At 41.3% G+C, this 22,964-nt stretch overlaps 1 protein-coding gene across 5 annotated transcripts in view; it reads left to right on the top strand.

The window, feature by feature from the left end:
- dysf (dysferlin, limb girdle muscular dystrophy 2B (autosomal recessive)) overlaps window positions 1-22,964 on the top strand; it is a 352,696-nt gene that overhangs the window by 76,298 nt on the left and 253,434 nt on the right. For 3 of the 5 annotated variants that reach the window (XM_052497966.1, XM_052497964.1, XM_052497962.1), the window contains exons 12-17: window positions 11,584-11,699; window positions 15,555-15,681; window positions 15,789-15,892; window positions 17,200-17,268; window positions 19,960-20,086; window positions 22,418-22,450. In XM_052497966.1, the coding sequence (XP_052353926.1) occupies window positions 11,584-11,699; window positions 15,555-15,681; window positions 15,789-15,892; window positions 17,200-17,268; window positions 19,960-20,086; window positions 22,418-22,450 (576 nt within the window). The remainder of the gene's footprint in view (window positions 1-11,583; window positions 11,700-15,554; window positions 15,682-15,788; window positions 15,893-17,199; window positions 17,269-19,959; window positions 20,087-22,417; window positions 22,451-22,964) is intronic. The other 2 variants (XM_052497965.1, XM_052497963.1) reach the window with 1 other exon arrangement.

Genomic DNA, 22,964 nt, shown 5'->3' with positions numbered 1-22,964 from the left:
GTCAAAATGAATTGAAATCATTGCAAATGTACGAGGCTATTTCTCGGTCCGAGAACCTTCTAGAGCCACCTAACTCACCACGCACTATCGACCCGAGGTCTAGAACAGGTTTCTAAAGTTTCGGAACTCTAGGTCTGACGGTTCTTTTAGCTCGAACAAAGCTAACTATTGGAGGCACTGTCTGTCTCTACAACCCCCAATACGTCCCTCCTTCCAAGTTGTGTGTCTGTGTGATTTAGTTTTCCTTTGAAATTTTATGGGAAAAATGACTGATTTACAGTTCATGGGGGTTGCCTAATCACACATATGAAGTTTTGGACAGATCTGACTTTTTAACCCCTCGAAACAGCCCCTGAGACACCAATTAAGGCACTTCCGGTTGGCACAGGAAGCTATAAGTCAACACATATCCTCACTGGGCTATGCTTTTACAGAATCCTGTGTTTTAAGTCCTTACGTTAAGAATTGACTGATTTACACAGGGTTGAATGCACTATGTCTATCAAACTGCAGGCAGGTAATGGAAAAACACTTTTAGGGTGATTTTAACCACTTCCGGTTGGTCCAGGAAGCTTAGAATCAACACAGGTAGACCTCATACTGGCCTGATGGACTGTCATCAAAGACAGGTTCATACGGCATTCATAACCCATATAGACTTCAGGTTGAATTTAGGGGTGCAGGCAATGTATTCCTATGGGGAGAGAAGTCAATGCAAACTATTTGAAGTAAACACCTTCTTTTAACTATTAAGGGTTAATGCCACACGGTCAACGTTAGGCTTGCACGGATCGGAAGGACCTTAGGAACGTACCTGAGGTCGAATTGTGCTTCTCACCCTAACGGTTCTCTCACTGTCACCCAAAAGCAAATGACGTTGTGGGGCAGGCTTCATTTTGGGCCTAATTTTCTAATGGTCGCTGCGCTTAGACCGAGCGAGCTACGGTCAAGCGGGATATCTCGTTGAACTCGGCACGGCCTAGAGATTATGTTTATGCCATTGCCTGCTCTCTGTGTCTTTGAGAACCGCACTTTTTTCACTCCAGCCTTGCTGTGTGTGCGTGTGAGAGCTTTTCTTTGACATCTGTTGGGAGAAATGACTGATTTACAGTTCATGAGGGTTACCTAGTCACACATATGAAGTTTTGAAAAGATCTGACCTTTTTAACCCTTGAAACTGCCACTGTGACATCATTAAAGGCACTTCCGGTTGGCACAGGAAGCTATAAGTAAACCCATGTCTTGATTGACATAGAAACTTACAGAATCCTGAGTTTTAAGTCCTTACGTTAAGAATTGACTGATTTACACAGGGTTGAATGCACTATGTCTATCAAACTGCAGGCAGGTAATGGAAAAACACTTTTAGGGTGATTTTAACCACTTCCGGTTGGTCCAGGAAGCCTAGAATCAACACAGGTAGACCTCATACTGGCCTGATGGACTGTTACCAAAGACAGGTTCATACGGCATTCATAACCCATATAGACTTCAGGTTGAATTTAGGGGTGCAGGCAATGTATTCCTATGGGGAGAGAAATCAATGCAAACTATTTGAAGTAAACACCTTCTTTTAACTATTAAGGGTTAATGCCACACGGTCAAGGTTAGGCTTGCACGGATCGGAAGGACCTTAGGAACGTACCTGAGGTCGAATTGTGCTTCTCACCCTAACGGTTCTCTCACTGTCACCCAAAAGCAAATGACGTTGTGGGGCAGGCTTCATTTTGGGCCTACTTTTCTAATGGTCGCTGCGCTCAGACCGAGCGAGCTACGGTCAAGCGGGATATCTCGTTGAACTCGGCACGGCCTAGAGATTATGTTTATGCCATTGCCTGCTCTCTGTGTCTTTGAGAACCGCACTTTTCACTCCATCCTTGCTGTGTGTGCGTGTGAGAGCTTTTCTTTGACATCTGTTGGGAGAAATGACTGATTTACAGTTCATGAGGGTTACCTAGTCACACATATGAAGTTTTGAAAAGATCTGACCTTTTTAACCCTTGGAAACTGCCACTGTGACATCATTAAAGGCACTTCCGGTTGGCACAGGAAGCTATAAGTAAACCCATGTCTTGATTGACATAGAAACTTACAGAATCCTGAGTTTTAAGTCCTTACGTTAAGAATTGACTGATTTACACAGGGTTGAATGCACTATGTCTATCAAACTGCAGGCAGGTAATGGAAAAACACTTTTAGGGTGATTTTAACCACTTCCGGTTGGTCCAGGAAGCCTAGAATCAACACAGGTAGACCTCATACTGGCCTGATGGACTGTTACCAAAGACAGGTTCATACGGCATTCATAACCCATATAGACTTCAGGTTGAATTTAGGGGTAAAGGCAATGTATTCCTATGGGGAGAGAAATCAATGCAAACTATTTGAAGTAAACACCTTCTTTTAACTATTAAGGGTTAATGCCACACGGTCAACGTTAGGCTTGCACGGATCGGAAGGACCTTAGGAACGTACCTGAGGTCGAATTGTGCTTCTCACCTAACGGTTCTCTCACTGTCACCCAAAAGCAAATGACATTGAGGGCCAGGCTTCCTTTTGCGCCTTCTTTTTTTCAAGGTCGCTGCACTCAGAGCGAGCTACGGTCAAGCGGGGCGTCTCGTTGAACTCTGCACAGCCTGGAGACTATGGTGATGCCATTTTTGTGTTGATTTCAGAATGCCATTTTGGTGATGGTCCTCTCCGTTTAAACATATTGCTAATGTACAAAAGTCAACTAGCAAGTCAGTGTCCACCAGTCAATTAGATGTCATTCTGACACCAAACTGATACCAATTGACACCAAACCCACTTTTTCCAACTCATTTAGAAGCCAACTATCACATATGTCAGAGCAGGCCCATAATTCACAGCGCCATTAGTTTAAAACATAATAAAAACGTAAAACACATAGTTACGTTCTAGCTGCGGGTCCAGGTCAGACATTATGTGAAGGCCTATGTGAGGCGACCCCGAATCCCGAGTTTCGGCTCAATAGGTCCTTCGGTGCCCGAGTAAAACCCTAATTGGTGCTGAAAATCCACTTTTTCCATGCCTTGCTATGGGGTCCTTGAATGAGCTATCGGACCGAAACGTTGGGGTCCGTCTCTATGGGCCGAGCCGGTTTCAATGCACCTAGTCTTGTGTCTCTGAGACTTTTCTAAATGTCGCCATTTTCGTAATGGTCAAAATGAATTGAAGTCATTGCAAATGTACGAGGCTATTTCTCGGTCCGAGAACCTTCTAGAGCCACCTAACTCACCACGCACTATCGACCCGAGGTCTAGAACAGGTTTCTAAAGTTTCGGAACTCTAGGTCTGACGGTTCTTTTTAGCTCGAACAAAGCTAACTATTGGAGGCACTGTCTGTCTCTACAACCCCCAATACGTCCCTCCTTCCAAGTTGTGTGTCTGTGTGATTTAGTTTTCCTTTGAAATTTTATGGAAAAATGACTGATTTACAGTTCATGGGGGTTGCCTAATCACACATATGAAGTTTTGGACAGATCTGACTTTTTAACCCCTCGAAACAGCCCCTGAGACACCAATTAAGGCACTTCCGGTTGTCACAGGAAGCTATAAGTCAACACATATCCTCACTGGGCTATTCTTTTACAGAATCCTGAGTTTTAAGTCCTTACGTTAAGAATTGACTGATTTACACAGGGTTGAATGCACTATGTCTATCAAACTGCAGGCAGGTAATGGAAAAACACTTTTAGGGTGATTTTAACCACTTCCGGTTGGTCCAGGAAGCTTAGAATCAACACAGGTAGACCTCATACTGGCCTGATGGACTGTTACCAAAGACAGGTTCATACGGCATTCATAACCCATATAGACTTCAGGTTGAATTTAGGGGTAAAGGCAATGTATTCCTATGGGGAGAGAAATCAATGCAAACTTTTGAAGTAAACACCATCTTTTAACTATTAAGGGTTAATGCCACACTGTCAACGTTAGGCTTGCACGGATCGGAAGGACCTTAGGAACATACCTGAGGTCGAATTGTGCTTCTCACCCTAACGGTTCTCTCACTGTCACCCAAAAGCAAATGACGTTGTGGGGCAGGCTTCATTTTGGGCCTACTTTTCTAATGGTCGCTGCGCTCAGACCGAGCGAGCTACGGTCAAGCGGGATATCTCGTTGAACTCGGCACGGCCTAGACATTATGTTTATGCCATTGCCTGCTCTCTGTGTCTTTAAGAACCACACTTTTTCACTCCATCCTTGCTGTGTGTGCGTGTGAGAGCTTTTCTTTGACATCTGCTGGGAGAAATGACTGATTTACAGTTCATGAGGGTTACCTAGTCACACATATGAAGTTTTGAAAAGATCTGACCTTTTAACCCATGGAAACTGCCACTGTGACACCATTAAAGGCACTTCCGGTTGGCACAGGAAGCTATAAATAAACTCATATCATGATTGGGGTATGCCTTTACAGAATCCCGAGTTTTAAGTCTTTACGTTAAGAACTGAGTTATTTACGGAGGGTTTAGTGAGTGTGTGTTATTTCAGAAAATCATAGAAAATCACAGAAATCTCGCAGAGCTCCGCAGCACACTTTAAAAAGATTCGTAAGAACAACCTGCAACTGGATCTGTAACCGTTGAAAAAAAAAAAAACACCTATCCGTGAACATCACCAAGGTGTCGTTATACGATTTCTCTTAAATGACGATAGATAAATGGCTGGTTCTTTTTTATTGACACCGGAGGCTCCTTGACTTTGACGTGAAGTGGAAAAATAATTTCTCTATTTTCATTTTGGACCTTTAATCCCAGATAAATGGCCATAACTCAAAAACCGTTGAGGCCTAGACGCCATCTTGTTCGGGCCAACTGCCCATTATGCCGCCCCTACGCTCACCGAGTTTCGGCTTCTAAATATTTTCAGTTTTCGAGATAAGGCCCCGTCGTGAATCGTGATGTTTTGTAGCAATAGCCATATGATTGCTTATGCCCTCTTGTGGGAATTTCCGGGACATGGGAAAAATGACATAAATCTTATTATTTTTGTAAACGGAAACCGAATGTCCGACAACGTTCATTTGATGACTTCCTGGTAGGTCCGGCCCTGCCTTTCGGCCCGACGCCGTCCGCGAATTTTACAAACGATTTCGGACGTCTAGTAAGGGACCGTACATTTGCAATATGGACTTTCTCACTAACCATACAGGTACTGCCGAATTCTTCCCTTAATGTATGTAAAGTCAAAGTAAAGTCATACTGTAAAGTCAAAGTAAAGTCATACTGTAAAGTCATACTGTAAAGTCAAACTGTAAAGTCATACTGTAAAGTCATACTGTAAAGTCAAAGCAAAGTCAAAGTAAAGTCATACTGTATTAAAAAAAAGTCACGACAGCTGTGATGGAAACCGAACAGTATTTGGTAAACTAAATATATACAGTACCAGTCAAAGGTTTGGACACACCTACTCATTCAAGGGTTTGTCCTTATTTTTTTACTATTTTCTACATTGTAGAATAATAGTGAATAATAGTGAAGACATCAAATCTATGAAATAACACATGTGGAATCATGTAGTAACCAAAAAAATGTTACACAAATCAAAATATATTTTACATTCTTCGAAGTAGACACCCCTTTCCTTGATGACAACTTTCACTATTTAATCTATTTAATCTCATGTTATTATCATGTATGTTGGTTGTCTTTGTTTGTTGCCTGTTGTCATCACAGTTTTACAAGCAAACGATCTGGCTGTAATTTGATGTTGGTTATTACTCTAATCTCATGTTATCATGTTGGTTATTACTCTAATATCATGTTATCATGTTGGTTATTACTCTAATATCATGTTATCATGTTGGTTATTACTCTAATCTCCTGTTGTTGTTACTCTAATCTCCTGTTGTTGTTACTCTAATCTCCTGTTATCATCATAGTTTCTGATGCTTTTATCAGCCAGAATCACCTCCAGGATGCGACTGGCCTTCAGTTGAACGTTTTAACTCGTTATATAGCCTACAGTTATATAGCCTACAGTTATATAGCCTACAGTTATATAGCCTACAGTTATATAGCCTACAGTTATATAGCCTACAGTTATATAGCCTACAGTTATATAGCCTACAGTTATATAGCCTACAGTTATATAGCCTACAGTTATATAGCCTACAGTTATATAGCCTACAGTTATATAGCCTACAGTTATATAGCCTACAGTTATATAGCCTACAGTTATATAGCCTACAGTTATATAGCCTACAGTTATATAGCCTACAGTTATATAGCCTACAGTTATATAGCCTACAGTTATATAGCCTACAGTTATATAGCCTACAGTTATATAGCCTACAGTTATATAGCCTACAGTTATATAGCCTACAGTTATATAGCCTACAGTTATATAGCCTACAGTTATATAGCCTACAGTTATATAGCCTACAGTTATATAGCCTACAGTTATATAGCCTAGAGTTATATAGCCTACAGTTATATAGCCTACAGTTATATAGCCTACAGTTATATAGCCTACAGTTATATAGCCTACAGTTATATAGCCTACAGTTATATAGCCTACAGTTATATAGCCTAGAGTTATATAGCCTACAGTTATATAGCCTACAGTTATATAGCCTACAGTTATATAGCCTACAGTTATATAGCCTACAGTTATATAGCCTACAGTTATATAGCCTACAGTTATATAGCCTACAGTTATATAGCCTACAGTTATATAGCCTACAGTTATATAGCCTACAGTTATATAGCCTACAGTTATATAGCCTAGAGTTATATAGCCTACAGTTATATAGCCTACAGTTATATAGCCTACAGTTATATAGCCTACAGTTATATAGCCTACAGTTATATAGCCTACAGTTATATAGCCTACAGTTATATAGCCTACAGTTATATAGCCTACAGTTATATAGTCTACAGTTATATAGCCTACAGTTATATAGCCTACAGTTATATAGCCTACAGTTATATAGCCTACAGTTATATAGCCTACAGTTATATAGCCTACAGCCTACAGTGCGGTCTGGAAATCACGCGGTTTATTAGGCTACAGATGAAATACATGATGGTGAATGATGGTGATGATGGTGATGGTGGTGAATGATGGTGATGATGAATGATGGTGATGATGGTGATGATGGTGAATGATGGTGATGGTGGTGATGATGGTGATGGTGAATGATGGTGATGGTGAATGATGGTGATGGTGAATGATGGTGATGGTGAATGATGGTGATGGTGGTGATGATGGTGATGGTGGTGAATGATGGTGAATGATGGTGATGGTGGTGATGATGGTGATGGTGAATGATGGTGAATGATGGTGAATGATGGTGATGGTGGTGATGATGGTGATGGTGAATGATGGTGATGGTGAATGATGGTGATGGTGAATGATGGTGATGGTGAATGATGGTGATGGTGGTGATGATGGTGATGGTGAATGATGGTGATGGTGAATGATGGTGATGGTGAATGATGGTGATGGTGAATGATGGTGAATGATGGTGATGATGGAGATGATGGTGACTGATGGTGGTGAATGATGGTGAATGATGGAGATGATGGTGAATGATGGTGATGATGGTGATGATGGTGATGGTGGTGATGATGGTGAATGATGGTGATGATGGTGAATGATGGTGAATGATGGTGATGATGGTGAATGATGGTGATGATGGTGAATGATGGTGATGATGGTGATGATGGAGATGGTGAATGATGGTGATGGTGGTGATGATGGTGAATGATGGTGATGATGGTGAATGATGGTGATGGTGGTGATGGTGGTGATGATGGAGATGGTGAATGATGGTGATGGTGGTGATGATGGTGAATGATGGTGATGATGGTGAATGATGGTGATGGTGGTGATGATGGTGAATGATGGTGATGGTGGTGATGATGGTGAATGATGGTGATGATGGTGAATGATGGTGAATGATGGTGATGATGGTGAATGATGGTGATGATGGTGAATGATGGTGAATGATGGTGATGGTGGTGAATGATGGTGATGATGGTGAATGATGGTGAATGATGGTGATGATGGTGAATGATGGTGAATGATGGTGATGGTGGAGATGATGGTGATGATGAATGATGGTGAATGATGGTGATGATGGTGATGATGGTGAATGATGGTGAATGATGGTGATGGTGGTGAATGATGGTGATGATGGTGAATGATGGTGATGATGGTGATGATGGTGATGATGGTGAATGATGGAGATGATGGTGATGATGAATGATGGTGAATGATGGTGATGATGGAGATGATGGTGAATGATGGTGATGATGGTGATGATGGTGATGGTGGTGAATGATGGAGATGATGGTGATGATGAATGATGGTGAATGATGGTGAATGATGGTGATGATGATGGTGATGGTGAATGATGGTGATGGTGAATGATGGTGATGGTGAATGATGGTGATGGTGAATGATGGTGATGGTGGTGATGATGGTGATGGTGAATGATGGTGAATGATGGTGAATGATGGTGATGGTGGTGATGATGGTGATGGTGAATGATGGTGAATGATGGTGAATGATGGTGATGGTGGTGATGATGGTGAATGATGGAGATGATGGTGAATGATGGTGATGGTGAATGATGGAGATGGTGGTGATGGTGGTGATGGTGAATGATGGTGGTGATGATGGTGATGATGGTGAATGATGGTGAATGATGGTGATGGTGAATGATGGTGATGGTGAATGATGGTGATGGTGATGGTGGTGATGATGGTGATGGTGAATGATGGTGATGGTGAATGATGGTGATGGTGAATGATGGTGATGGTGAATGATGGTGATGGTGAATGATGGTGATGGTGAATGATGGTGAATGATGGTGATGATGGAGATGATGGTGACTGATGGTGGTGAATGATGGTGATGATGGTGAATGATGGTGATGATGGTGATGATGGTGATGGTGGTGATGGTGGTGATGGTGAATGATGGTGGTGATGATGGTGATGATGGTGAATGATGGTGATGATGGTGATGGTGGTGAATGATGGTGAATGATGGAGATGGTGGTGAATGATGGTGAATGATGGAGATGGTGGTGAATGATGGTGAATGATGGAGATGATGGTGATGATGGTGATGATGGTGCTGATGGTGATGATGGTGAATGATGGAGATGATGGTGATGATGGTGATGATGGAGATGATGGTGATGATGGTGATGGTGAATGATGGTGATGATGGTGATGATGGTGGTGATGATGATGATGGTGATGGTGAATGATGGTGATGATGGTGAATGATGGTGAATGATGGTGATGATGGTGAATGATGGTGATGGTGAATGATGGTGAATGATGGTGATGATGGTGAATGATGGTGAATGATGGTGATGATGGTGAATGATGGTGATGGTGAATGATGGTGATGATGGTGATGATGGTGGTGATGATGATGATGGTGATGGTGAATGATGGTGATGATGGTGAATGATGGTGAATGATGGTGATGATGGTGAATGATGGTGAATGATGGTGATGATGGTGATGATGGTGATGATGGTGATGGTGAATGATGGTGGTGATGGTGAATGATGGTGAATGATGGTGATGATGGTGAATGATGGTGATGATGGTGATGATGGTGATGATGATGGTGATGATGGTGATGGTGAATGATGGTGATGATGGTGAATGATGGTGAATGATGGTGATGATGGAGATGATGGTGAATGATGGTGATGATGGTGAATGATGGTGATGATGGAGATGATGGTGATGGTGAATGATGGTGATGATGGTGAATGATGGTGATGATGGTGAATGATGGTGATGGTGGTGATGATGGAGATGGTGAATGATGGTGATGATGGAGATGATGGTGAATGATGGTGAATGATGGAGATGATGGTGATGATGGAGATGATGGTGATGATGGTGAATGATGGTGATGATGGTGAATGATGGTGATGATGGTGATGGTGAATGATGGTGATGGTGGTGAATGATGGAGATGATGGTGATGATGAATGATGGTGAATGATGGTGAATGATGGTGATGATGGTGAATGATGGTGATGATGGTGAATGATGGTGATGATGGTGATGATGGTGAATGATGGTGAATGATGGAGATGATGGTGATGATGGAGATGATGGTGATGATGGTGATGATGGTGATGATGGTGAATGATGGTGATGATGGTGATGGTGAATGATGGTGATGGTGGTGAATGATGGTGATGATGGTGATGATGGTGAATGATGGTGAATGATGGTGAATGATGGTGATGATGGTGAATGATGGTGATGATGGTGAATGATGGTGATGATGGTGAATGATGGTGATGGTGGTGATGATGGAGATGATGGTGATGATGGTGAATGATGGTGATGATGGTGAATGATGGTGATGATGGTGATGGTGAATGATGGTGATGATGGTGAATGATGGTGATGATGGAGATGATGGTGATGATGGTGAATGATGGTGATGATGGTGATGATGGTGATGATGGAGATGATGGTGAATGATGATGGTGATGATGGTGATGATGGTGATGATGGAGATGATGGTGATGATGGTGAATGATGGTGATGATGGTGAATGATGGTGATGATGGTGATGGTGAATGATGGTGATGATGGTGAATGATGGTGATGATGGTGAATGATGGTGATGACGGTGAATGATGGTGATGATGGTGAATGATGGTGATGATGGAGATGATGGTGATGATGGTGAATGATGGTGATGATGGTGAATGATGGTGATGACGGTGAATGATGGTGATGATGGTGAATGATGGTGATGATGGAGATGATGGTGATGATGGTGAATGATGGTGATGATGGTGAATGATGGTGATGATGGTGAATGATGGTGATGATGGTGATGGTGAATGATGGTGATGATGGTGAATGATGGTGAATGATGGTGATGATGGTGAATGATGGTGAATGATGGTGATGATGGTGAATGATGATGGTGATGATGGTGATGATGGTGATGATGGTGATGATGGTGAATGATGGTGATGATGGTGAATGATGGTGAATGATGGTGAATGATGGTGATGATGGTGAATGATGGTGATGATGAATGATGGTGAATGATGATGATGATGGAGATGATGGTGATGACGGTGAATGATGGTGATGATGGTGAATGAGGGAGATGACGGTGAACTTCACAGAGTGGTGAAAGTGTGCACGGCGATGAGCTTGCTGCTCTTTTCCAATAAATATTGCGGGTTTGATTTGGGTGGCACGATAATCGATGCTTGGCTGATGTTTGACAGATAAAAATAATCTCGCTCTTTGATCTGGATTATGATATCATCATGTAGAGGCTCTAGCCAACAGCGCACGTGCCAAGACCATTTATTTTGGGTGAGAAAATCCTCAGTAAAGTTGAAAATCAGATGGAAACCCATTTATCTTGTATTTTCTTATTTGGTACGTGTGTATTTAACTTCAAAATGTATTTTGATGGAACAAATTGCAATCATATCAAATCATTCATTATCAATGTCCTAATAATTTCAACGTAATTCAGCTGTACTATCAGCCATAAGTAGGAAGTACTCATTCTCCCACAATGCTCTTTGTCCTCTAGGACACGCCTTCTTGAGGAAGTGGCTCCTCCTCTCTGACCCAGACGACCTCTCGGCCGGGGCCAAAGGTTACCTGAAGGTCAGCCTCTTCGTATTGGCTGCAGGCGACGAAGCTCCAGTGAGTCATGATTCAATTACCTATATTGTTGAGTTGATCTCGGGATCTGTTGGATTATTAATGATCTCTGATCTGTTTTTGGATTATTAATGATCTCTGATCTCTTTTGGATTATTAATGATCTCTGATCTGTGTTGGATTATTAATGATCTCTGATCTGTGTTGGATTATTAATGATCTCTGATCTGTGTTGGATTATTAATGATCTCTGATCTGTTTTTGGATTATTAATGATCTCTGATCTGTTTTTGGATTATTAATGATCTCTGATCTGTTTTGGATTATTAATGATCTCTGATCTGTGTTGGATTATTAATGATCTCTGATCTGTGTTGGATTATTAATGATCTCTGATCTGTTTTGGATTATTAATGATCTCTGATCTGTTTTTGGATTATTAATGATCTCTGATCTGTTTTGGATTATTAATGATCTCTGATCTGTTGGATTATTAATGATCTCTGATCTGTTTTTGATTATTAATGATCTCTGATCTGTGTTGGATTATTAATGATCTCTGATCTGTTTTTGATTATTAATGATCTCTGATCTGTGTTGGATTATTAATGATCTCTGATCTGTGTTGGATTATTAATGATCTCTGATCTGTTTTTGGATTATTAATGATCTCTGATCTGTTTTGGATTATTAATGATCTCTGATCTGTGTTGGATTATTAATGATCTCTGATCTGTTTTGGATTATTAATGATCTCTGATCTGTTTTTGGATTATTAATGATCTCTGATCTGTTTTTGGATTATTAATGATCTCTGATCTGTTTTGGATTATTAATGATCTCTGATCTGTTTTGGATTATTAATGATCTCTGATCTGTGTTGGATTATTAATGATCTCTGATCTGTTTTTGGATTATTAATGATCTCTGATCTGTGTTGGATTATTAATGATCTCTGATCTGTTTTTGATTATTAATGATCTCTGATCTGTGTTGGATTATTAATGATCTCTGATCTGTGTTGGATTATTAATGATCTCTGATCTGTTTTGGATTATTAATGATCTCTGATCTGTTTTGGATTATTGATGATCTCTGATCTGTTTTGGATTATTAATGATCTCTGATCTGTTTTGGATTATTAATGATCTCTGATCTGTTTTTGTATTATTAATGATCTCTGATCTCTTTTGGATTATTAATGATCTCTGATCTGTTTTGGATTATTAATGATCTCTGATCTGTGTTGGATTATTAATGATCTCTGATCTGTTGGATTATTAATGATCTCTGATCTCTTGGATTATTAATGATCTCTGATCTCTTGGATTATTAATGATCTCTGATCTCTTGGATTATTAATGATCTCTGATCTGTTTTTGGATTATTAATGATCTCTGATCTGTGTTGGATTATTAATGATCTCTGATCTGTTGGATTATTAATGATCTCTGATCTCTTGGATTATTAATGATCTCTGATCTGTTGGATTATTAATGATCTCTGATCTCTTGGATTATTAATGATCTCTGATCTGTTTTGGATTATTAATGATCTCTGATCTGTTTTTGTATTATTAATGATCTCTGATCTCTTTTGGATTATTAATGATCTCTGATCTGTTTTGGATTATTAATGATCTCTGATCTGTGTTGGATTATTAATGATCTCTGATCTGTTGGATTATTAATGATCTCTGATCTCTTGGATTATTAATGATCTCTGATCTCTTGGATTATTAATGATCTCTGATCTCTTGGATTATTAATGATCTCTGATCTGTGTTGGATTATTAATGATCTCTGATCTGTGTTGGATTATTAATGATCTCTGATCTCTTGGATTATTAATGATCTCTGATCTCTTGGATTATTAATGATCTCTGATCTCTTGGATTATTAATGATCTCTGATCTCTTGGATTATTAATGATCTCTGATCTGTGTTGGATTATTAATGATCTCTGATCTGTGTTGGATTATTAATGATCTCTGATCTGTTTTTGATTATTAATGATCTCTGATCTGTTGGATTATTAATGATCTCTGATATCTTGGATTATTAATGATCTCTGATCTGTTTTTGGATTATTATATACAATGCTATCTGTCTCATATCTGTCCACTTGTTTCTCTCTGTGTCTCTCCATCTATTTTTTTTCTAGTATATATTATATATAAGTGTTTGTACATCTGTTCCGATATACAGCACCATTCAAAAGTTTGGACACACCTACTCATTCAAGGGTTTGTCCTTATTTTTACTATTTTCTACATTGTAGAATAATAGTGAAGACATTGAAGCTATGAAATAACACATATGGAATAATGTAGTAACCAAAAAAAGTGATAAATAAAAACATATTTTAGATTTTAGATTATTCAAAGTAGCCACCCTTTGGCTTGATGACAGCTTTGCACACTCTTGGCATTCTCTCAAAAAGCTTCATGAGGAATGCTTTTACAACAGTCTTTAAGCAGTTCCCACATATGCTGAGCACTGCTGCTTTTCCGTCACTGCACGGTCCAAACCATCTCAATCGGGTGATTGTGGAGGCCAGGTCATCTGATGCAGCACTCCGTCACTGTCCTTCTTGGTCAAATAGCCCTTACACAGCCTGGAGGTGTGTTTTGGGTCATTGTCCTGTTGAAAAACAAATGATAGTCCCACTAAGTGCAAACCAGATGGGATGGCATATCACTGTAGAATGCTGTGGTAGCCATGCTGGTTAAATGTGCCTTCAATTCTAAATAAATCACAGACAATGTCACCAGCAAAGCACCATCACACCTCCTCCTCCGTGCTTCACGGTAGGAACCACACATGCGGAGATCATCCGTTCACCTACTCTGCGTCTCACAAAGACACGGCAGTGAGAACCAAAAATCTCAAATTTGGACTCATCACACCAAAGGACAGATTTCCAAATGGTCTAATGTCCATTTCTCGTGTTTCTTGGTCCAAGCAAGTCTCTTCTTATTGGTCCTTTAGAAGTGGTTTCTTTGCAGCAATTCGACCATAAAGGCCTGATTCACACATTCTCCTCTGAACAGTTGATGTTGAGATGTGTCTGTTACTTAAACTCTGTGAAGCATTTATTTGGCCTGCAATTTCTGAGGCTGGTAACTCTAATGAACGTAGCCTCTGCAGTAGAGGTAACTCTGGGTCTTCCATTCCCTGTGGCGGTCCTCGTGAGAGCCAGTTTCATCATAGTGCTTGATGGTTTTTGTGACTGCACTTGAAGAAACTTTCAAAGTTTTTGACATTTTCCGGATTGACTGACCTTCATATCTTAATGTAATGATGGACTGTCATTTCTCTTTGCTTATTTGAGCTGTTCCTGTGATAATATGGACTTGGTCTCAAATAGGGCTATCTTTTCTGTATACCACCCTTACCTTGTCACAACACAACTGATTGGCTCAAATGCGATGCAATGAAAGAAATTCCAGAAATAAACTTTTAACAAGGTACAACTTGGGGGGTATAATGAGGATTTGTTAGGCTGTAATAAAGCTCTTTGAGGGGAAAAACTAATTATAAATCTTTCTCTCTCTTTCTCTGTCTCTCTTTCTTTCTCTCTCTCTCTTTCTTTCTCTCTCTCTTTCTCTCTCCTTCTCTCTCTCTGTCTCTCTGTCTGTCTCTCTCTCTCTCTCTCTCTCTCTCTCTCTCTCTCTCTCTCTCTCTCTCTCTCTCCTCTCTCTCTCTCTCTCTCTCTCTCTCTCTCTCTCTCTCTCTCTCTCTCTCTCTCTCTCTCTCTCTCTCTCTCTCTCTCTCTCTCTCTCTCTCTCTATGTCTCTCTCTCTCTGTCCCTCTTTCTCTCTCTCTCTCTCTCTCTCTCCTTCTCTCTGTCTCTCTGTGCCCCCCCTCTCTCTCTCTCTCTCTCTCTGTCTCCTAGGTGGATAAGAAGGAGGGAGTGGTGGATAAGGAGGATATAGAGGGGAACCTGTTGCGTCCTGCTGGACTCACACTCAGAGGAGCCATCTTCACACTCAAAGTATTCAGAGCTGAGGACCTGCCTCAGAGTGAGTGTGTCTGTTTGTCTGTGTGTGTACTCTGTTTTGTTCCTCTCATAATGTATGAAATATGTGTTTGCGTGATATTGTTAACAATAAAATAATTATCTTCACAGTGGACGATGCCTTTATGGATGGGATGAGACAGGTCCTGGGATTCGACAGCAACAGGAAGAACCTGGTCGACCCCTTAGTTGAAGTCAACTTCGCTGGAAAAACGGTAAACACACACATGCTAGCAAACCTGTGTGACACACAGACAAAGATCAACATGTGACTTATATTAAACATACTAAACGACACAGACCGTAACTACACAGACCCTAACTACACAGACCCTAACTACACAGACCCTAACTACACAGACACTAACTACACAGACACTAACTACACAGACCCTAACTACACAGACCCTAACTATACAGACCCTAACTACACAGACACTAACTACACAGACCCTAACTACACAGACCCTAACTACACAGACCCTAACTACACAGACACTAACTACACAGACCCTAACTACACATACACTACACTACACAGACACTAACTACACAGACCCTAACTACACAGACTCTAACTACACAGACACTAACTACACAGACACTAACTACACAGACCCTAACTACACAGACCCTAACTATACAGACCCTAACTACACTGACCCTAACTACACAGACCCTAACTACACAGACCCTAACTACACAGACACTAACTACACAGACCCTAACTACACAGACCCTAACTACACAGACACTAACTACACAGACCCTAGCTACACATACACTACACTACACAGACACTAACTACACAGACACTAACTACACAGACACTAACTACACAGACCCTAATTACACAGACCCTAACTACACAGACCCTAACTACACAGACCCTAACTACACAGACACTCACTACACAGACCCTAACTACACAGACCCTAACTACACAGACCCTAACTGCACAGACCCTAACTACACAGACCCTTACTACACAGACCCTAACTACACAGACCCTAACTACACAGACCCTAACTACACAGACCCTAACTACACATACCCTAACTACACAGACCCTAACTACACAGACCCTAACTACACAGACACTAACTACACAGACTCTAACTACACAGACACTCACTACACAGACACTCACTACACAGACCCTAACTACACAGACACTCACTACACAGACCCTAACTACACAGACACTCACTACACAGACACTCACTACACAGACCCTAACTACACAGACCCTAACTACACAGACACTCACTACACAGACCCTAACTACACAGACCCTAACCACACAGACACTAACCACACAGACACCCACTACACAGACACTAAACTACACCGTCACTAACTACACTGTCACAAACTACACCGACACTAACTTCACAGACACTAAACTACACAGACACTAAACCACACAGACACTAAACTACACAGACACTACACTACACACACTACACTACACACACTACACACATTTTCACATTTCCATGTTTTCATTACTTCCTTCCAGATGTGCAGTAAGATCATGGAGAAGAATGCCAACCCTCAGTGGAATCAAAGCCTGGCCATGCCCATACGGGTATACATAATATATATCTAGTAATTAATACTACTATTATATAATATACAGTGGGGAGAACAAGTATTTGATACACGGCCGATTTTGCAGGTTTTCCTACTTACAAAGCATGTAGAGGTCTGTAATTTCACATTTCAGATCACATTGTATTATTTTTATGTAAATAATTTGCATTTTATTGCATGACATAAGTATTTGATACATCAGAAAAGCAGAACTTAATATTTGGTACAGAAACCTTTGTTTGCAATTACAGAGATCATACGTTTCCTGTAGTTCTTGACCAGGTTTGCACACACTGCAGCAGGGCTTTTGGCCCACTCCTCCATTACAGACCTTCTCCAGATCCTTCAGGTTTCGGGGCTGTCGCTGGGCAATACGGACTTTCAGCTCCCTCCAAAGATTTTCTATTGGGTTCAGGTCTGGAGACTGGCTAGGCCACTCCAGGACCTTGAGATGCTTCTTACGGAGCCACTCCTTAGTTGCCCTGGCTGTGTGTTTCGGGTCGTTGTCATGCTGGAAGACCCAACCACGACCCATCTTCAATGCTCTTACTGAGGGAAGGAGGTTGTTGGCCAAGATCTCGCAATACATTGCCCCATCCATCCTCCCCTCAATACGGTGCAGTCGTCCTGTCCCCTTTGCAGAAAAGCATCCCCAAAGAATGATGTTTCCACCTCCATGCTTCACGGTTGGGATGGTGTTCTTGGGGTTGTACTCATCCTTCTTCCTCCAAACACGGCGAATGGAGTTTAGACCAAAAAGCTCTATTTTTATCTCATCAGACCACATGACCTTCTCCCATTCCTCCTCTGGATAATCCAGATGGTCATTGGCAAACTTCAGACGGGCCTGGACATGCGCTGGCTTGAGCAGGGGGACCTTGCGTGCTCTGCAGGATATTAATCCATGACGGCGTAGTGTGTTACTAATGATTTTCTTTGAGACTGTGGTCCCAGCTCTCTTCAGGTCATTGACCAGGTCCTGCCGTGTAGTTCTGGGCTGATCCCTCACCTTCCTCATGATCATTGATGCCCCACGAGGTGAGATCTTGCATGGAGCCCCAGACCGAGGGTGATTGACCGTCATCTTGAACTTCTTCCATTTTCTAATAATTGTGCCAATAGTTGTTGTCTTCTCACCAAGCTGCTTGCCTATTGTCCTGTAGCCCATCCCAGCCTTGTGCAGGTCTACAATTTATCCCTGATGTCCTTACACCCTTTCTGGTCTTGGCCATTGTGGAGAGGTTGTAGTCTGTTTGATTGAGTGTGTGGACAGGTGTCTTTTATACAGGTAAGAGTTCAAACAGGAGTTCAAACAGGTGCAGTTAATACAGGTAATGAGTGGAGAACAGGAGGGCTTCTTAAAGAAACCTCTTGCTCCTACCTGGCACGCAGGCGTCCCATCTAGACATCTGGAAATGCAAATGCGCTATGCTAAATGCTAATAGTACTAGTTAAAACTCAAACGTTCATTAAAATACACATGCAGGGTATTGAATTAAAGCTACACTCGTTGTGAATCCAGGCAACAAGTCAGATTTTTAAAATGCTTTTCGGCGAAAGCACGAGAAGCTATTATCTGATAGCATGTAACACCCCAAAAGAACCGCAGGGGACGTAAACAAAATAATTAGCATAGTCGGCGCTACACAAACCGCACAAATAAAATATAAAACATTCATAACCTTTGACCATCTTCTTTGTTGGCACTCCTAGATGTCCCATAATCACTATTGGGTCTTTTTTCCGATTAAATCGGTCCATATATAGCCTAGATATCGATCTATGAAGACTGTGTGATAAACGGAAAAAAATAGCGTCTTGTAACGTCATTTTTTAAAATTAAAAAAGTCGAAGATAAACTTTCACAAAACACTTTGAAATACTTTTGTAATGCAACTTTAGGTATTAGTAAACGTTAATAAGCGATCAAATTGATCACGAGGCGATGTGTATTCTATAGGGGTACGTCTGGAAATAATGTCCGGGTAAATCTCAACCAAAATATCCGGTCCGAGACCTGAAGAAATCGGCTGTCTCTTCTTCTTTTGATCAAGAAACAAAGCCTAGACAAATGACAAGACTGTTGACATCGTGTGGAAGCTGTAGGAATTGCAATCTCGGCTCCAGGTAATTTGCTTTCCCATAGACAATTCATGCAAGTGGCGCATTGATATATTTTCCAATTTTCAGTGATCAGATTTTCCTGCGCTTTTCGATGAAACGCACGTTCTGTTATAGTCACAGCCATGATTTTACCAGTTTTATAAACGCCTGAGTGTTTTCTATCCACACATACTAATCATATGCATATACTATATTCCTGGCATGAGCAGCAGGGCGCTGAAATGTTGCGCGATTTTTAACAGAATGTTCGAAAAAGTAGGGGGTAGGAGTAACAGGTTAAAGAAAAACTGACAGGTTTGTGAGAGCCGGAATTCTTACTGGTTGGTAGGTGATCAAATATTTATGTCATGCAATAAAATGCTAATTAATTACTTAAAAATCATACAATGTGATTTTCTGGATTTTTGTTTTAGATTCCGTCTCTCACAGTTGAAGTGTACCTATGATAAAAAAATTACAGGCCTCTACATGCTTTGTAATTAGGAAAACCTGCAAAATCGGCAGTGTATCAAATACTTGTTCTCCCAGTCCTCCTACGAACCCTTTACTCTTCTTCTCCCAGTTCCCCTCCATGTGTGAAAAGATGAGGGTTCGTGTCCTGGACTGGGACCGAGCCAGCCACAATGATGTCATCGGGACCGCCCATCTCTGCATGTCTAAGATCTCTGCCCCGGGAGGAGCGATAGATGGTGAGACACTGATCTCGACTGGCTTGGACTGGCTTGGACTGGTTTGGACTGGTCTGGACTGGTTTGGACTAGTGTGGACTGGTTTGGTCTGGACTGTTTTGGAGTGGTCTGGACTGGTTTGAGTGGTTTGTGACACTGGTCTGCACTAGTCTTAACTGACTGGTTTTGACAATTGGTGTTTACTGGTCTGGACTGGTGTTTCCACTGGAGCACTGGTCTGGACTGGTTTTGGTTGTGGCTGTTATAGCAAAATACTGCAGTAGCATGGAAGGGCTACGAACTAACATTGTTTAATTTGTTGTTTCATACTGACACTGATTCACCTCAGCTATTAATACCCATAGTATTGATTAATATTATATTGATATCAGCTATTGATACGCATAGTATTGATTCATATTGATATCAGCTATTAATACCCATAGTATTGATTAATATTATATTGATATCAGCTATTGATACCCATAGTATTGATTCATATTGATATCAGCTAATAATACCCAGAGTATTGATCAATATTGATATCAGCTATTAATACCCATAGTATTGATCAATATTGATATCAGCTATTAATACCCATAGTATTGATTAATATAATACTGATATCAGCTATTGATACCCATAGTATTGATTCATAATGATATCAGCTATTAATACCCATAGTATTGATCAATATTGATATCAGCTATTGATACCCATAGTATTGATTAATATAATACTGATATCAGCTATTGATACCCATAGTATTGATTAATATTATATTGATATCAGCTATTAATACCCATAGTATTGATTCATATTGATATCAGCTATTAATACCAATAGTTGATCAATACTGATATCATCTATCAATACCCATAGTTGATACATATAATATTGATCTCAGCTACCAATACCCTTATGATCCTTGGTGTGATGCATGGATTGGTTTTGGTTTTACTTTGTCTAGTTGGTTGAGCCACAGTGAGCATTGTGTTGGTAGGACTTCCTTCAGGGCTTCCTGTATGGTAGTGTGTTGGTAGGACTTCCTGTATGGTAGTGTGTGTTGGTAGGACTTCCTGTATGGTAGTGTGTGTTGGTAGGATTTCCTTCAGGACTTCCTGTACGGTAGTGTGTTGGTAGGACTTCCTGTATGGTAGTGTGTGTTGGTAGGACTTCCTGTATGGTAGTGTGTTGGTAGGACTTCCTGTATGGTAGTATGTGTTGGTAGGACTTCCTGTATGGTAGTGTGTGTTGGTAGGACTTCCTGTATGGTAGTGTGTGTTGGTAGGACTTCCTGTATGGTAGTGTGTTGGTAGGACTTCCTGTATGGTAGTGTGTGTTGGTAGGACTTCCTGTATGGTAGTGTGTGTTGGTAGGACTTCCTGTATGGTAGTGTGTGTTGGTAGGACTTCCTGTATGGTAGTGTGTTGGTAGGACTTCCTGTATGGTAGTGTGTTGGTAGGACTTCCTGTATGGTAGTGTGTGTTGGTAGGACTTCCTGTATGGTAGTGTGTGTTGGTAGGACTTCCTGTATGGTAGTGTGTTGGTAGGACTTCCTGTATGGTAGTGTGTTGGTAGGACTTCCTGTAATGTAGTGTGTTGGTAGGACTTCCTGTACGGTAGTGTGTGTTGGTAGGACTTCCTTCAGGGCTTCCTGTATGGTAGTATGTGTTGGTAGGACTTCCTTCAGGACTTCCTGTATGGTAGTGTGTGTTGGTAGGACTTCCTGTTATGTATTTTGTTGGTAGGACTTCCTGTATGGTAGTGTGTTGGTAGGGCTTCCTGTACGGTAGTGTGGGTTGGTAGGACTTCCTGTATGGTAGTGTGTGTTGGTAGGACTTCCTGTATGGTAGTGTGTGTTGGTAGGACTTCCTGTATGGTAGTGTGTTGGTAGGACTTCCTGTATGGTAGTGTGTGTTGGTAGGACTTCCTGTACGGTAGTGTGTTGGTAGGACTTCCTGTAATGTAGTGTGTTGGTAGGACTTCCTTCAGGGCTTCCTGTATGGTAGTATGTGTTGGTAGGACTTCCTTCAGGACTTCCTGTACGGTAGTGTGTGTTGGTAGGACTTCCTGTACGGTAGTGTGTGTTGGTAGGACTTCCTGTATGGTAGTGTGTGTTGGTAGGACTTCCTTCAGGACTTCCTGTATGGTAGTGTGTTGGTAGGATTTCCTTCAGGACTTCCGGTACGGTAGTGTGTGTTGGTAGGATTTCCTTCAGGACTTCCTGTACGGTAGTGTGTGTTGGTAGGACTTCCTGTATGGTAGTGTGTTGGTAGGACTTCCTTCAGGACTTCCTGAACTCGTTCTGTCTCTGTCCTAATGTCTCCTATCATCTCCCTCTGCATTCAGATGAATTGGTCCCAAGGAACCTTCAGAGTTTCAGTACGTCTTGTTTCTTATTTTCCATGTTTGATTCAACCGTACCAATAGATCCAGCATGTTACTGAACCACCCATACCAATAGATCCAGCATGGTACTGAACCACCCGTACCAATAGATCCAGCATGGTACTGAACCACCCGTACCAATAGATCCAGCATGGTACTGAACCACCCGTACCAATAGATCCAGCATGGTACTGAACCACCCGTACCAATAGATCCAGCATGGTACTGATTCATCCATACCAATAGATCCAGCATGGTACTGAACCACCCGTACCAATAGATCCAGCATGGTACTGAACCACCCGTACCGATAGATCCAGCATGGTACTGAACCACCCGTACCAGTAGATCCAGCATGGTACTGAACCACCCGTACCAATAGATCCAGCATGGTACTGAACCACCCGTACCAATAGATCCAGCATGGTACTGAACCACCCGTACCAATAGATCCAGCATGGTACTGAACCACCCGTACCAATAGATCCAGCATGGTACTGAACCACCC

The sequence above is a fragment of the Oncorhynchus keta genome, chromosome 35 (genome assembly GCF_023373465.1).
Source record: "Oncorhynchus keta strain PuntledgeMale-10-30-2019 chromosome 35, Oket_V2, whole genome shotgun sequence".
Lineage (NCBI taxonomy): Eukaryota > Metazoa > Chordata > Actinopteri > Salmoniformes > Salmonidae > Oncorhynchus > Oncorhynchus keta.
Note: the sequence above shows the minus strand (reverse complement) of the source record. Positions and strands in the feature narration are given on the sequence as shown.